This window comes from Nomascus leucogenys, chromosome 7b (genome assembly GCF_006542625.1).
Source record: "Nomascus leucogenys isolate Asia chromosome 7b, Asia_NLE_v1, whole genome shotgun sequence".
Taxonomy (NCBI): domain Eukaryota; kingdom Metazoa; phylum Chordata; class Mammalia; order Primates; family Hylobatidae; genus Nomascus; species Nomascus leucogenys.
In genome coordinates this window covers 10,754,155-10,772,374 of record NC_044387.1, presented here as the reverse complement: position 1 = coordinate 10,772,374, position 18,220 = coordinate 10,754,155, and the positions used below count along the sequence as shown (strand labels likewise).

General features: G+C 41.8%; 1 protein-coding gene across 1 annotated transcript in view; it reads right to left on the bottom strand.

The window, feature by feature from the left end:
* Positions 1-11,902: 11,902 nt before the first annotated feature.
* ENTHD1 (ENTH domain containing 1) overlaps positions 11,903-18,220 on the bottom strand; it is a 145,517-nt gene continuing 139,199 nt past the window's right edge. The window contains exon 7 of the mRNA XM_003264781.3: positions 11,903-13,133. Within this exon, the coding sequence (XP_003264829.1) occupies positions 12,529-13,133 (605 nt within the window). The 3' untranslated portion in view covers positions 11,903-12,528. The remainder of the gene's footprint in view (positions 13,134-18,220) is intronic.

The window sequence follows — 18,220 nt, the reverse complement described above, 5'->3', positions numbered from 1 at the left end:
GGGGGCTGGGGGCCCCCTCTCCCGTATAACCAGCGGGAGAGGATGCCTCCTGTTATGGACTGAATGTGTCCCTCCCAAATTCAGATGTCGAAACCCTAACCTACAATGTGATGACATTAGGAGGTGGGGCCTTTGGGGGGTAATTAGGTCACTAGGGTGGGGCCCTCATGTGGGATTAGTGCCCTTATAAAGGAGACCCCAGAAAGCTCTCTCACCCTCTTTCCCGCCTCATGAGGCTATAATGAGAAGTTTTCTAGAACTGTGAGGGCTACATTTCTCTTGTCTGCAAGTCACCCAGCCAATGGCCTTTCGTTACAGCAGCGCAAATGACTAAGACATGGCTCGCATCAGAAATCTTGAGGGAGGCACCAGCCTGCTGCTCAGAGCTGTGTGACCTCAAGCTAGTGACCCAGCCTCTCTGAGTCCCCCATTCCTCCTCTGCCTAGCTCTCCAGGGAGCAATGAGGCCAAACGCAGACGTGGGAAGTGCTTTGCCGACTGTAGAGTGCTCCACAAATGTCAGGAAGCACAAGGCCCAGGGGACTTGGCCAGACTGAGCAGTGGCAAACAACCAGTGTACCCCGCTAACTTGTGGGTTCACTTTTTCCTCCCAGAGCTTCCTACAGTAAAATAAATAAAATAAAGCAGAGAGCCACAGGCCCCTGGATGGCGCTTGGCAGCCACCCCCACCCCCGCCAAGCAGCAGGTAAGAGCTGTGGGACCCCTTGTTCCTAAGCCACACACTATTCCTGTCCTTGACGGGGACCACGGCTAGTTAAGGCGATAATTGCAGCCATCCTCAATACAGCAATGACAATTTAGAGGCAGAGGTGGCAGAAACACACTCAATAGTGGTCCCCACAGACAAGTGAGTACACCGGCACCCATCTGTTGAGCCGCAGACAAATTCCCCTGGGAAGGACAAGACGTGGTCAGGAGCAGAGCTCAGTGGAAAGGCCACCCCGTCTGCTGGGCAGCCTTTGTGGAGAGGGTTCGGAAAGCCCATCCCCCTGCGGGTCTCACAGCTTCTGGTGGCTCCTATTTACTTTGGGGCACACACGAGGATCTGACAGACAGGGCTGGAGATGCAGCTCCTGTGCCTCTGTAAGGGTCCCTTCCTCGTGTACATATGAACACAGGAGAGTTTTGGCTAAATGGTTCCTTGACAGCCCCAGGGGGGACAATGAAGCAGTGAGCCTGCTGGGCCTGCCCCCTGGAGACCATGCCTCCCTGCCTGCCAGCAAGACCAACCTCCCGCCCCTGCCTGCTTCTGTCATCCTCCAATCAGCTTCTCAGTGAGGTTCCATCGGTCCCTTCTCCAAAGGTTTTCCTGCTGCCAGCCGATGCTGTCTGCAGTGGGTCTGTTACTGACTTGCCATTCTGACCTTGTGAAATGGAGAGAAGCTCTCGGCGCTGCTGGTCCCCAGGAGTTAGGTCTGTTCTCCTGTGAGAACGGCTAAACCTGGCCTTCTTACTGGCGCAGGTTGACAGGCTTGTTTTCCTCCTTTGCTGGTTCTCTTTATCCTTGGAATTGGTGCTTTTCACACTGTGTTTACCCTCACATTTGGCTTAATCCAGTGAGGCGCTGTTTCTCATTTTTCCCCGTGACTTTTGGCTTTGGGTAGGTGGCGAGGGGGTGCACAGGTGGAACAGAACAGATTTTATGTTAACAGAAGCTGCTCCTTTGGGGTTGGTGGCCCTCCCGGCCACTCCCCTACACAGTGCGTGTGGAGGGAAAGCAGACACCCATCGGCAGCACGGGGGTGATGGAACTAACCGCTAAAGAGTCACTATTAAGTGCCCCCACTTTATTTTTCAAAAGTATGGCCATATCATTGCTTTATGTCCCTGAATTCGTATTTTTTTTTTCCTTTAGTCTCTGTTGGCTATTTCTGGGTTGCTCTGTGTGATTTTCAGGAGCATGTTACATACTTCAGAGACAGAGACCCCATTGTAGTAAATGAAAATTCTCCCCCAGGGTGAAACAGTGACAACAGTCCCCAATTAAAATCAAAGTGTGTGGGGGCTCCATGACATTCTCAAGGTTTGATTAGGTGAGAAAGAGAAACTGGGACAGGCTCTTCATCTCCAAAGCAGCTCTAAAAATGTTCTACTCCTGTCCCTGCCTCTGCTAATTTGGGTCTTGACATGAAAGGGGCAGGGAAGGGGTTGGGGAGTGTGGGTGGAGGCAGACAACTCTTCAGAAACGGGAGCCACCAAAAGAAGATCCAGAGGGTCTGGGGTGTGGCTGCAGCCCAGCAGCTCCTGGCAGTGGGACTGGGGCAGCCTGAGAGCAGGATGAGACTGAGGGCAGCGGCGGAAGGCAGAAGCAAGGGATGGCCTGGCTGGACCCATTCCCCTTCTTCCCGTCTGCCTGGCCCAGCCAATGGCACCAACTGTGAGGCAGTGTGTAGCTCTAAGCAAGACCATGGTTCAAGGTCTGGCTTTGACCCTGACTACTGCCTGTGTGGTCCTGGACAAGTTCCTTAGTTCATTTTAGTCTCTGTTTTCTCATATACAACGTGACGATCTAATACCTTCCCGGTAGGGTTGTTAAGAGGATTAAAACATGCTCTCGACGTTGTTAGTGTTCATTAAGTGTCAACTACTATTATTATTATTACACCGGAATTCTGGAGCTCATCCCTATTTAGAGATAGAGTCTCACTATGTTATCCAGGGTGGCCTTGAACTCCTGGGCTCAAGCAATCCTACTGCTTCAGTCTCACGAGTAGCTAAAACTACAGGCCCCACTGCACCTGGCTTCAACCCCATTTTTAACATTTATTTTTTTTTTAAGGTTTTCTTTTCTTTTTCTTTTACCTTAAGTTCCGAGATACATGTGCAGAATATGCAGGCTTGTTATGTAGGTATACATGTGCCATGATGGTTTGCTGCACCTATCAACCGGTCTTCTAGGTTTTAAGTCCCGCATGCCTTAGGTATTTGTTCTAATGCTCTCCCTCCCCTTGTCCCCTCCCTACCCCCCAACAGGCCATAGTGTGTGATGTTCCCCTCCCCGTGTCCACGTGTTCTCATTGTTCAACTCCCACTTATGAGTGAGAACATGAGGTGTTTGGTTTTCTGTTCCTGTGTTAGTTTGCTGAAAATGACAGCTTCCAGCTTCATCCATGTCCTTGCAAAGGACATGATCTCATTCTTTTTTACGGCTGCATAATATTCCATGGTGTATATGTGCCACAGTTTCTTTATCCAGTGTATCATTGATGGGCATTTGGGTTGGTTCCAAGTCTTTGCTACTGTAAATAGTGCTGCAATAAACATACGTGTGCATGTGTCTTTATAGCAGACTAATTTATAATCCTTTGGGTATATACCCAGTAATGGGATTGCTGGGTCAAATGGTATTTCTGGTTCTAGATCCTTGAGGAATTGCCACACTGTCTTCCCCAATGGTTGTACTAATTTACACTCCCACCAACAGTGTAAAAGCATTTCTATTTCTCCACAGCCTCACCAGCATCTGTTGTATCTTGACTTTTTAATAATCACCATTCTGGCTGGCATGAGATGGTATCTCATCGTGGTTTTGATTTGCATTTCTCTAATGACCAGTGATGATGAGCTTTTTTTTTTTCATATGTTTGTTGGCTGCATAAATGTCTTCTTTTGAGAAGTGTCTGTTCATATCCTTCGCCTACTTTCTGATGGGCCAACCCCCATTTTTAACTAATCTCTGAGTCCTGGAACCTTTTCCACTTCTCTTACGTCTATCAACTTTTTCCCATCTCTCCTTTCTTACCCTACTGCTTCTAGCTTATGTCAAGCCACGGCCTTGGCTTGCTGGTTGCTCGAGGGAGGTCTGTTTGGTGGTGACAGGTCAAGAGCATTGCCAGCAGTAATATGCAGCATGGTGGGAAAGGACTGCAAGTAGAAAGTAGTGAGGTCATTATTTGCCTAAACTAGGGTGATGGCCAGGTGAGTGGTACAGAGGGGGCAGGAATGAGACCCAGAGAAGACAGAACAGACCAACAGGGCCCAGGAACTGGATGTTGGGGAGAGAGGAAGAGGAAAGACCCAAGTGGCATCTGGAGCTACTGGTTCCATTACCGGAAAGAGAAAAGCAGAGGAGAGGCTGGGAGGAAGATGATGAGCTCATGATTTGTTGCAGGGTTCAAAACAGAAAATGTGTGCAAAAGTGCTTTGATATCTACAGATTGCTACACAAATGCAAGTGATTATTTCATGACATTTAGATAACACGATAATCTTGTTAATGATAATCCTGGCAACGATACATGCTTTAGGGATTGATGAAGCTATTAGGCACATTCTGTTAGGAATTGAACAAAATAATTCATCTGTCCAAAGTAGTACATGTATAATCCAGAAATAGAATCCAAGATTCTCATCCAACCCTGCCATCCATTTGTTCAATCCCTTTGAATCTATATGTGAGAAATTCTTCCAGTGTGTGCTCTCTCTCATGCCCTGTTGTGGCTAAGAGGGTGGGCTATCTGAATCTGAATCCCAACTTTGCCACTTAGTAGCTGGGTGACCTTAGGCAAGTTGCTTAGACTCTGTGCCTCAATTTCCTTTAAAGGCGCTATTATACCTATAAAGTAGGTATAATAAAATAAAGTAGGTATAATAGTAGTCCCGCCTCAAAGGATTGTGGTGGGGACTGAGTGAGTTAATACATGTAAAGTACTTTTAAAATAACATATGGCACATAGCATGCACCCAGGAGTCTCCTAATCGCCCTCCCTATCCTGCCTTGGTCTCTGCAGTCCATTCTCAACACAAGAGCTGTAGGAGCCTTTGAAACACTCCACAGAGCACATCACGCTTCTGCTCAAAAGCTCTAATATGCATGCCCTTTCCCGCAGGGTGGGACCATAGGCCTTATGGTGGCCTAGAAGCCCCATCCCCTTACCTCTCTGCCATCCTCTCCTGCCACATCCCATTCCACACATGCTGGCCGCCTGCCGGTCTGTGAATCTCTCAGCTATAAGCCAGTTAGCTGTACCACCCACCTGGAAGGCACATCCCAGAGATCCTTATGGCAAACTCTTTACCTTCTTCAGTCTTCACCCAAGTGTTACCAAACCGTAAGCCTCCTCCAGTTGCCCAGCCCTTTCTATCCCTTCTCGGCTCTGGTATCTTCAAGGCACATGTTTGTTGCTAATAATATGCTACATAACTCACTTATTTATTGTGTTTGCTGTGGATTCTCTCTCTCCTGTCCACGAGAATGCATGCTCCACAAGGGCAGGGCTTTAAAAAAGTATCTAATTAACGAATGCATCTTAAGCACCTAGAGCAGAGGCTGCATTCAGTAGTATTAGTGAAATTGAAGAGATGTTTGTTTCTAATAGTAAGAATATCTCCAAGCTGTTCATCCATCCTTGGGAACTCAGAAAGCATCTCCCACAGACACCATCCCTGGGTGGCAGTCTGGCTGCCTGTGGCCTGCGGCAGGCGTGGACGGACACACTCACGTCTCACTTTTGCTAGACCCCGCTAGTCCCTCCACCTGGAATGGCCTTTCTGTTCATCTTTGTAAGTCCATGTGTTTTATTTTGAAGGGGTAGATTTTCCAGGCTACCAATAGCTTAGACTTCTAATTCTGTCCAAGAGGCTTTTGCTAAATCAATTAGAATGCTTTCTAAATCCCAAATATTCTATAGGGGGACTCATCTTACTAGATTCAGAACTAGAACAATCTTTATGAATAATAACCTGTGAGATGACCCAAAATGTAAAAACGAAGTAGACTTTTCGTAATTGTCACCTCAGCAGCAATATGGACTGATGATCTGCTAACTGTATTGATGGTTGATTTAATCAGTGATAGTGAATAATAAAAAATGCTCACCTTATCAACAGACAAGCTGATACATACTCCTCAACATTGCTTCTACCACCTTTATGATGTGCTGAAAGCTTTTCAGTTAAATAAATGAACCATGATATAAGAACAGAAAGGTGAAGGAAGTATAATTTATCAGATTTCTGACTGTGCAACTGTTTAAGAACTCTACGCAGACCCAACAGGATATTGGACCAAAAAATGTACGGGCAGTATTTTAATGATTTAGCTTGACCCTGTGGCATCCGCCATACATAATGCAATAATACTTCTTTATCTTTGCCCTCTGTGATTCAAGTTCTGGGATGTCTCCTCCTCCATGCTATAGGAGTTCTGTGTTACAAGAAAGATGTAGTATACAGTATAGGGGACAAGTTCTCAACTGCAGCCCAAGTGAACACATAGACAGTGGTACGTCATAATGGAATTTTACTGTTCGAATAGCTGCAAATGCCTGAAGCCATAATTCTGCAATAATTACCATATCTTTGAGAACTTTCTGCACCATCAGTGAGAAAACAGAATTCAAAATTACCAAACAAAATAGTCTTGAAAACCTAGTTTCTTCCGAGCCAATTTTCTCTTTTCTAAGCCTGCCTGCTGATAAAAGGTGGCACATATCTTCTGGCTTAACAATAATATGCTTGGTCTCCTTAAATTACTTGGTGTTCTGCGAGAAGTAAAAATCTCTCAGATCTACACATCTAAACTCTTTTATCACATCTCAGAATCTACTCTATTAAAAATAAAGTAAAACCTAGAAAACCAGTCCCCAGCATATTGAATATGTAACTGATTCACCCAGTTGTTCTCAGTATTCCCTTTCTCTTCAAAATGAAAGCACACAAAAGGAGGGACTCCTTGCATATTCAGGGCAAACCATTGTCACAATGAACTCATTTGGAATGGATTTTGGAAACTCTTTAGTCTCCAGATTTCTATGACACTCTATTTTTCAACATGATCCATTTACTTGTCACTCAGTCTTTCTCTTTGATTCAGTCTGCACAGGTCACCTAACCATCACCTACTGTGTCACTGCATAAAATCTGAAACTGCAGTGATTCAAATTTCTGACCCACCACGAGTTTTGTACATCCTGTATTCAAGCTCATCAAGTTCTCTCTTGCCCCCAGCTTTTGAACATGCTGTCCTCTCTGCCTCGAAACCTCTCTCTCCCCTAACTCATTTTGCTGGACTGACTCCTAGTTATCCTTCAGGATTCCATTTGGACTTCATTTCCTCCACGCAGCATCCCCTGAGGCCCTAATCGGAGCTGGTTGTCGCGCTTTTTATCAGGCTCTGCCACACCACGCTGTGCTCAAATTTATAGGACCTACATATTGATGGTAACTACCCACTTAGCTGTCTGTGTCTCCACTGAACTAGCTGTGAAGGCCGTGAGCACACCCATCCTGCTCAGTATGGTGTCCCCAATGTCTAGCAAACTGCCTACTCGTCATAGGTGCTTAATACATATTGAAAGAATGAACACATCAGTAATTCGACAGTAAGCAAACTGTAAAATATTTTTATAACCGCCTTATAAAGTAGGCTCCTCAAGTTCCAAAGTACTTAAGAGAATAACATCTAATAAAGTATTTTTAACCTAAGATAATTACCAAGTCAATCAGAATACAGCCACTCTTAATTTAAGCCCACTTTGTTCTCTTCATTTAATGGAATTGGCTAAATAGAGGGCTCAAATAAGTGCTTGTTAATTATATTAATTAACAAATGTTTGCATGGTTGCATTAAAATATATGAGCTCTCTAAAACCTAGTTAACATCTGAGGTTACCATGTGCATGTAGTGAGCTCACAGTAAGTAAGGTAGTTTCTTAAAGGGATAGTTGTTGCTGCCTCAGTTATTTGTGGGGTTTCTTTGAGTATTCAAGACACCCAATGCAGCACCTTTTGGTTAGGGGGATGGGGAGGGAGGAATGCTTATCTCTGGAGGTTTGTTACCTTCTCCACTCTTAGCAATGTACAGCTAAGAAATTTTACAGCCAGTACAAAAAGGGGATGCTGCATCCCAGTAGTAACTCCCTAGGAATCAACTGGCAGATTTCCCAGACGTACGAAGAAAGCCCATGGAAGATGTCTTCATATTTAATTCTTATTTTATTTTATAAAGAAGTTTATTTGCATTCCCTTTTGTATTCTCAGGGCATGGTATAGAGCCTTACAAATAGTAGGTACTCAGACATGCACCTGATAGGTAAATGATCACAGAAGCCACCTTTCCCTAAAGGCATTTGCTGAGTCCAACAAATTCCAACTTCCATTTTGATGGTGAAAGAACAGAAATCACCTTCATAAAAGATGGGAAGTCTAACACGAGATGCTCCTTACAATAAAGGGAAATCTAATAGCTACGCAGTGAGAATGAATTGGAGATAAACCAACTCTTATGAGGAATTTAAGTCTGGGATTAACCTAGGTGTTCTAGAGAACTTTAAGCCGTGACCTTAATTGACTTAACTTATGTGGGAGTACACCAGGCACTTGGCAGAAATAAAAAGCAGGTTCTTGTATTATTCATACAAATAATTTTCCAAGTATCATGACCAGCTCATGGTCAAAGATAATCAGGCACACAAGGAAATGCAACACCATGAGCACTAACCAGCGGAGATACCAAATTAACAAAAACTAAGATCTAAACTAACTTTTGCTGTTATTAGTTTATCAATATGCATGGAAATTAGGAAATGTACCTCTCTACTTCTTCATAATAGGAATTAGAATATATTTGGAGCCAAAAGACAGTGAGAATACTGCATACCAAAACTCATGGTAAAATGGTACAGCCACTTTGAAAAATAGTTTGGCAGTTCTTCAGCAAGGTAAACATAAGAGTTACCATATGACTCAGCAATTCCACTTCTAGGTATAGGCCCAAGAGAAGTGAAACACATTCACACAGATGTTCACAGCACCATTATTCACAATAGCCAAATAGTGTAAACAACCCAAATGTCCACCAATTGATGAATGGATAAACAAAACGTGGTATATCCATACAATGGATATTACTCAGCCACAAAAAGAATGTAAGCTACATGCTAAAACATGAATGAATCTCAAAAAATTATGCTACGAAGTCAAACACAAAAAGCTATATTATATAATTCCATTTGTATGAAATAGCCAAAATAAGCAGATTCATGGAAACAGACAGTAAATGAGTGGTTGCTGGGGCTTGGAGGAGGGGGGTATGGGGAGCAGCTGCTAATGGGGATGAGGTACCTTTTTGTGATGACGAAAATGTTCTGGAATTAGATAACGGTGATGGCTGTGCAACCTTGTGAATACGGTAGAAATCACTGAATTATATACCTTGAAAAGGTAAATTTTATGGTATGTGAATTATATTTCAACTTTAAAGGCTTTGTGGGATACAGCTATACAGTTAAGCTATTTATAATCTTAAATACATATATTAAATGATTATTACTAGTTTGCTGGTAAAAATACTCTCTAGTTTACTTAATATTCATTACTTTTTTTTTTTGGACGGGGTTTTACTCTGTCGCCCAGGCTGGAGTGCAGTGGTGTGATCACAGCTCACTGCCACCTCAACCTCTCAGGCCCAAACAATCCTCCCATCTCAGCCTCCTGAGTAGCTGGACCACAGGCACATGCCACCATGCCCAGCTAAATTTTCTCTTTTTTGTAGAGACACAGTCTAGCTATGTTGCCCAGGCTGGTCTCCAACTCCTAGGCTCAAGTGACCCTCCCACCTCGGCCTTCCAAAGTGCTGGGATTACAGGCATGAACCACCATGCCCCACCTAATATTCTCACCAGTAAGAATTCTATACTAGTTTGGTTACTATTCTTAATAGTAAAGACATACTTGAAAATATCTGCAATAAACATTGACTTATAAAACTACAGCAAATTTTAAAAGAACCAAGTAGAATTCTAGAAATAAAAAATATACTAACCTAATTAAAACCTGATGGATGATTTGACAATGGACTAGACATAGCTGAAGAGAGAAATGATTAACTGGAAGGTAAGTTGGATAATAATTACCCTTGATCATATAATTAGTATGTTCACCAGAAGTGTTGTGAAGTGTCAGAATGTCTGCAAGTTACCTTCACCAAGTTCAGTAAAACATGTCTCTCTATTGATATAATGCATATATAAACATATTTTGCAACAGAGGGAGATAAGGTGAACATGGCAAAATGTTAACAACTGGTGAATCTATGTAAAGGGCATATATTCAATGTACAACTGTATACTCTTGGTTTCCAAACACAACACGCTGTTGTTTAATTCTACCTGGGTGATGGCTTGTTCTCAGTTTCCTTCATTGGCTCTTCAACTTTTTCTTAATCTCTTTGTTATAACTGCCTAGGACTCAGGCCTTCAACTTCTGTCCATGATCATGCTTAGTCCGTTGGTCATTTCATTTCGTCTCATAGTTTTAAATAACCACCAAATCCTAACTGCCTGCCTCCATTCCAATCTAGACTCCCTCACAGACTCGGCTTTCGCTTCCAGGTGCCTACTTGGCTATCTAACAGATAATTGAAATTAACATATCAAAAATTGAATGTCTCTAAATTTTCTCTACCTATAGCCTTCCTCATCTCAGTTGATGGCAATGTCATTTTGAATTTCAGTTGCTTGGTCCAATACTTTGAATTTGTCATTGACTCTTCTTTCTCTTATAAATATTTTGTCCAATCCATTAGTGAATCCCTGAACTAGTAACTTCTCACTCACCTTCACTATGCCCACCCTGCTTTGAGCCATCATCAGCTCTCATCTGGATATCTGCAACAGCCTGCTAACTGGCTTACCTGCCTCACCCCATGTTCTTGTACCAGTTCCCCTGCCAAAGCAAGAGCAATCATTTAGAATTAAAGTTGCCGGACGCAGTGGCTCACACCTGTAATCCTACCACTTTGGGAGGCCAAGGCGGGCGGATCACGAGGCCAAGGGATCAAGACCATCCTGCCCAACCCTGAAACTACTAAAAATACAAAAATTAGGCGGGCGCCTGTAATGCAGCTACTTGGGAGGCTGAGGCAGGAGAATCGCTTGAACCCAGGAGGCGGAGGTTGCAGTGAGCCAAGATCACACCACTGCACTCCAGCCTGGGCGACAAAGCAAGACTCCATCTCAAAAAAGAATCAAAGGTCACATATCATTTTATATCTTAAACCCCTATCCTAATTTTTATTTTCACAGAGTAGAAGCCAAAATCTCTAACAATGTTTTTTTGTTTTGTTTTGTTTTGTTTTTTTGAGATGGATTCTCACTCTGTTGCCCAGTGGCTGGAGTGCAGTGGCATGATCTTGGCTCACTGCAAGCTCCACCTCCCGAGTTCAAACAATTCTCTGCCTCAGCCTCCTGAGTAGCTGGGATTACAGGTGCCCGCCACCATGCCCGGCTAATTTTTTTTTGTATTTTTTGTAGAGACAGGATTTCACCATCTTGCCCAGGCTGGTCTTGAACTCCTGACCTCGTGATCCGCCTGCCTTGGCCTCCCAAAATGCTGGTATTACGGATGTGAGCTACCACGCCAGGTCTCTAACAGTGGTTTTTAAGAACCTATGTCATCTGTCATCTTTGCTCCATGACCTTGAACTCCGTCTACTCTCCCCTTTGCTCACTTCACTCCAGCCACACCAGCTTTCTTGCCATTCTTCAACCACGCCAAATTCCTCCAGCATTAAGGTCTTTTCACTGACAATTCCTTTATCTCCTAATCCAGTCTGCACGATGAAAACCAGTTTCAATTTGTCTGGAAGCAGGACCCTGGCATTAGTATATTTTTAAAATGTTTCATATGTCTTCAAAATAATCAGGATTATTTTAGCCTTGAGCTGGTAATTGTTGAAACTGAGTGATGGGCACATGGAGCCCCTTACACGATTCTCTCAGACAAATATAAAACAAAAGAAAAGCTTCTGTGGTGATTCCAGTGTGCAGCAGGGTTGGGAATCACTGGCCTGTAATCCCCAAACTGGATTGTTTTGCCCATAAATAACTGAGAAATTTCTATTTGAAAGGCTGTCTTAATGAATTAAAAATATACGCAGAAGATGAAAAATATCAAATTTATTTTCTGAAGTAGAATAATCGTTTGCATTTGAATTCACTTTGCAATATACATTGACAGTAAAAACATTTGCCCCATGTCCTTCTTATTTCCATTTAACTCCTAACACTAGCATCTGGAAGAAAGAAAAGATTTCTGGCCCTTGGTTTGCACAACCTAAAACTTGCAAAAGAATGTGTGAAATGTATACCCCCAAACTCGATCCTCCTAGGTCACCTCAGAGGCTTGTTAACAAGCTCCATACAGTTGAAAGATGAAGAGCTTCTTCCTGACTCCTTATCCAAAAGTTCTTGAACAGTCATTTGCAGTTTGAGGTCTTACCACAATTTTCACTAATGCTTAACCCATTTGACGTACAGAGCATGAAAGAACGAAATTCTCTTCTGTTTCAAATGAACTAATATCTAAATCTGAAATTATCAAAGGTGACATCTTTCCCTTTTAAAAAATAAACCACCCAAATGAAATTATTAGTTTGAAAGATACACCTGACAAGGAAAAATTAAACCATCGCCTTTTTTGCCATAGTAATATGAATTTATACAATGCTAACTTAAGTCTTGGGGAAGTGGAACCACACGAGTTCTATCAAAAATGGATATTGTGATGATTAGATCTGATCTAAGCTCCCCTCAGAAGACTGGGGGACCTGCGAAGACTGGCTTATTTGTGAACTATTCAGACTCATGCTCATCAAGTGGTTATTGATGACATTAAGTTCTTGGATCACTGTGCTCAGATCTTCATGTAATCTAGTGATCGCACATTTTACCTCCCTTAAAAGAACACTAATGGAATTCTTTGCTTCAGGTTCCCGGGGGAAGTCTTTGGTTGACTGAAAACCAGAACAGGACACAGGGATGAACTGATCTACATTTTGGGTGGAAAACTCTCCCCAGTGACTACTAGAAATATGACTTATATTCTTTTTAGCAGAATCAGAGTTATTTGGAAGAATTCCCAGTAGATTGAGGCTATCATTTTCCTCTACATCAGAAGACACTGGGCCCCTAGAAGCAAAGGAGTGATGCAGCTTGGCTGTCTTATCTTCATCTTTAAAGGAGGTAGAAGACAACTGTTGATGGGACAAAGTCCAGAAGGAAGGTCTGGCCAGAACTGGGGATAAGAGATGAGCTGACTTCTCTGGAGAGGCTAGATCAGGAGATGACATGGATGAAGGAGAAAAGGAAGATGCTCCCTCAGAGGCAGTTGAAACTAAAATGTGTAAATGAGAGAAAAAAGATTTATGCAACATACAAATGAGAGTAATAGCTAAAATAATTTTATAATGTAAAAGCTTATCTGGAAGGGCTCAACATAAATAAACTGCTTAGAATTTTAAATGTTAACTATTCATAATAAGCTTAAAAAAACCCAAAGCAGGAAACTAAGAAAATCTACAGATGTATTATATATCAATAATACCATGGAAATGAAACTAAAATAGAATTATCAATATTCATCTTGACTCATCTTGACTCAAACCCTGCCCAACATATTTTTACACTAAACTTAATCAGAGAGAGCAGAAAAGTATTAAACCCCATTCTACTGACTGCCAGCATTTTAAGTTGGTATTTAAAGTAGAAAGTGTGAGAAACCTGTAACAGATTCCTTCAACTTTTTAATTTTTTTTCCTGTAGAGATTATTATGGCAAAATGAACTACCAACTACAAGTACCCAAAAGTTAGTGAAATAAATATTTTTCTCTCTATAGTGAAACATAATCAAGACTGAAGTCCAACGCATCTGAAATCTAGAACATTTTAGCACATGTATATAATCATTTTTTTTCTCACCAAGAAACTATAAGTGAAGTAAAAAGCATTCTAAGCCTTTTTTTTCCCCCCATAAAATTACATACTTAGGAAAGTTTTTACTTCCTTTCTGGCAAAATCATATTAAATCTCCCACACTTCATTCTAAATCATTATTTCCCAAACTTTTCTGAGAAACACTGTGTTCCTTCAGATGTTAGAAGATGTTTTGTAAAAACAGGCTTCATAGTCAATACACCTGGGCAGTTGCATACTGTGCCTCCCAAAAGGAGATTAACAATGTCCATCAGTGCATCTAAAGTTCTGAGAAATCTTCGGTAATTTATTCAAGTGTCTTCCAAGCTTTCTTAAACATGGAACTTTTTTCTCTTCTTCTTGGAATATCTATTTACATTCACTTATGATATGTGATACAAATTGGTGGAATCCAGTTCTAAACTCTTTGCAACAAACTCTGAACTTGCTACTTAAAAAAAAATTTCATTGTAAGTCACAGAAGAGGGAAATTGATGCTTACTAATGAGAACATATGGCTTATTTTTCTACATTATTTTATTTTGCTTTACATATTCATGCCCCTTCTAAACTAAATTGGACCTCCTGTAAAAACTATGGCCAGGGCAGGCAGCTTCTATTTTTTGCTTCAAAGCTTTCCATGGCCTATCTCCAGTTCTCAGGAAAAATTCCAATCACAAAACTTTTTTTGGGGATGAAATATATTCTCAGCCAATGCAGCAGCAGGGACATGAAAAGGAAAGCAGGAACTTCATCAGCACACGGTCAAGAAAAGCCAAGAACAGTTAGGAATCTAGGTCAGGCTAATTGAGACAGACTATCTTTGGATTAAGAAGGTGGAAAGATGGTAGTGGGCATGTTAATGACGATAGCCATGAGAAGTAAACGTTTTGAGAACCTGCGTGTCTGAAAATGTCTGTACTCTACTTTTAGGCTTAATGATAGTTTGGTTAAAGAATTCTAGGTCAGAAATCCTTCTTTCAGAATTTTGAAGGCCATATTTCACTGTCTTCTTGTTTCTAGTATTGCTGTTCAGGGGTTGGAGCCATTCGAATTCTTATTCATTGCATGTAACCTGTTTTATCTCTGAAGCATTACAGAATTTCCTCTTTGTTTCACACGGTTTGGAAGCTTCTCAGTGATGTGCCCTGAAGTGAGACTATTTTCACTCACTGAGGTCAACTCAGTCAGGCAACCTATTTCCTTCAGCCTCAGAAAATTATTCTAAATGATTTAATCACTTATTTTCTCCTCTGTGTTTTCTCTGTTGTCTCTTTCAGAACCTCCTCTTGTCAGATGTTAGATCTCTTGGACTAGTCTTCTAATTTTCTTACTTTTTTTTCCCATTTTCCCCACCTCCATCTTTTTGCTTTACTTCCATGTAGATTTTATCAGCTTTAGCTTCCAATCCTCTCATTGACTTCTTATATTTCTGCTATTATATTTTTAAATTTCCAAGAGCTCTTTTTTTTGGTTTCCAGAAATTCTTTTTGTAATGTCTTGTTCTTGTTTCATATACTGTATTCTCTTATTTCTTTGAGGATAATAAGCTTCTTTGAAAAAGTTTTCCTTTCCCTTCATAGTGTATGTTTCCTCAAAATTATTTTTCTTTGTTTTCGTTTCAATGTTTTATATTCAGATGTTGGTACCCCTTGCTATCTGCTTATGTTTAAGTGTGGAGGATTAAAAGTTGAAAGGAACTTTGAGTGTGTGTATGGCACTTGTCAACTTTGAGCTTCAGTGAATAGTCATTTGTTGGGGAACCACTAATGTCAGTATCTTTAGTTCGTTCCTCTAGGCCAGTTAGGTTCTAGGAGAAAAGTTGTCCTATCTCCTACCTAGAGGGTAAAGGTCTAGCTATCAGGGTGCTGGGAGGCCAGCAGGGGGAGGGAGCTGCAGCATTTAGCATGTGGTTTACATATCATCACATAATCCTGTGGTTTTGGTGACAGTGCCCACACTTGTAACTCTACCTAGCATCCCTCATTTCAGAGACCTTCCATCTGCCCTCTCCAGAAAACGAATCTTCAGACTCTGCCACGGGTTGCAGAGGTAGGTGGGTATTCATGGTAATTGTTCACCTGTCTAAGGACTTAACCACTTTTCAAATGCCTGTTTTTTTTTTTCTTTTTTTAGAAACAGGACCTTGCTCTGTCACCCAGACTTGAGTGCAGTGGTGCAGTCATGACTCACTACAGCCTCAACCTGGGTTCAAGTGATCCTCCCGCCTCAGCCTTCCTAGTAGCTGAGACTACAGGTGTGGGCCACCAATGCCTGGCTCTTTTCTTGAATTTTTTGTAGAGAAGGGGTCTTGTTACATTGCCAAGGCTGGTCTCAAACTCCTGGCCTCAGGTGATCCTCACTCCTCAGCCTCCTGAAGCTGGGATTACCTCTGTGAGCCACTGTGCCTGGCCCCCTCAAATAGTTGTTTTTAAATTCTCTTTGTTTAGCACCAGATGGAGTAGGTTTTATAACCCCGTTTTAAATATGAGGCAAAGGAATCTGAAAGAGGCTAAAAATCTTTCCCAAGACCACAAGGCTAGAAAAGGGCAAAGATGAGATTCAAATTCAAGTTTCTCTGATGTCATAGAATATGATCTTAATCACAATTCTATACTTCCACACAATTCTATTACATTAGAATTATTTTTACAGTATTATAGAATTATGTTAAATTTTGAGTATAAAATTTAGAAGGCAGGTAACCAGGACAGTGAGGGGACTTGACATCTTATCTATAAGAAATAGTTGATGGATATGCTAATCTTTACCCAAAAAGAGATGGTAGAAGGATGAGAGGCTATATCTAATTATTTGAAGACAATCAGAAAACCTTAATAATAATACCTTCCATTACTCATAGTTTGCAGGAGCTAGAACTGGGATCAACAGGTAGAACTTACAGAAAACAGATTTTAGCCCACTTAATTAAAAAAAAAATATCTCATTGTCATGGTTCTTCACACACAAAAATAATAATGGTGAGTGATGCTCAGAGCTCATGCACAGCCTGAAAAACCATTTGGTAGGGATATTTGAGGCAAGATCGGTGCATCACTTTACAGAACTTATCTATTCTTGATGAGATTCTAGGACCCGGCTGGGCATGGTGGCTCACACCTGTAATCCCAGCACTTTGGGAGGTCGAGGTGGGAGGATAGCTTGGGCCCAGGAATTTGAGAACAGCCTGAGCAACATGGCGAAACCCCTTCTCTACAAAAAGTACAAAAATTAGTTGGGCATGGTGGCATGTACCTGTGGTCCCACCTACTTGGGAGACTAAAATGGGAGGACCACCTGAGCCTGGGAGTTTGAGGCTGCAGTGAGCCGTGGTCATGCCAGGGCACTCCAACCTGGACAAAAGGGTGAGACCCTGTCTCAAAAAAAAAAAAAAGATTCTAGGACTCAAAACATATCTGTTAAAGTACTAAGAAAAGACTCTAGAAATAGAATTTGAGTTCCTTCTAGTCAGAAAGAATAACTTAATAAGAAACATTTTAAGTAGGCTAAGACAGAAATAATGTTTGAGTCAAATATTAATATCATGTGGTTTTTTTTTTTTTTTGAGACAGAGTCTCACTCTGTCGCCCAGGCTGGAGTGCAGTGGCGCAATCTCGGCTCACTGCAAGCTCTGCCTTCCGGGTTCACACCATTCTTCTGCCTCTGCCTGCCGAGTAGCTGGGACTACAGGTGCCTGCCACCACGCCCAGCTAATTGTTTTTTGTATTTTTAGTAGAGACAGGGTTTCACTGTGTTAGCCAGGATGGTCTCAATCTCCTGACCTCGTGATCTGCCCGCCTCGGCCTCCTAAAGTGCTGAGATTATAGGCGTGAGCCACTGAGCCTGGCCCCATGTTATCGTATATATTTAAAGATACACAGTTAGGTTAGTCACATATATATGCTGTGACTAAAAAACCTGGTATTTAACTTGATGCCAGTGGTTCTCAAAATGTGACTGCAGTAGCATCACCTGGGAATTTGTCAGTAATGAATTTCTTGGGTTCCAGATATACTAAATCAGAAACTGGGGGGTTGGGCCCAGAAAACTAAGTTGTAACAAGCTGCCAGGTGTTTCTGAGGTATGCTAAAGGCTGGGACCCACTGCTTTCTACTATTTAGCCACCTTTCTTTTGCCTTATGACTACAACTGCTGACGAAATCGCTTATCATTGTTTACAGTTTTGCAGCTTTGAGTCATAGGCTACATGATGCTTTTGCTTATAAAAAGCCACTTCATCTATAATTGCCGCATATCAATTTACTTTTGTTTCCAAACATTCCACAGCTGTACACATACTTCAAGCTGCTCTCCAGGGTGCATCCTCACTGCCCATTTAGTTCTCCTGACCAGGCTCACTACAGAAGTTATTTGGGTCTCTTGTTAACATTCACAGTCTACTCAGCAGAACCGAAATAAGCTACAATAAATCGTTGTATTTTAAAATCTCATTGTGTGATATATGCACACCAATTAATGTTGGGCTTGCTTGAAGACAGCCCTGATAA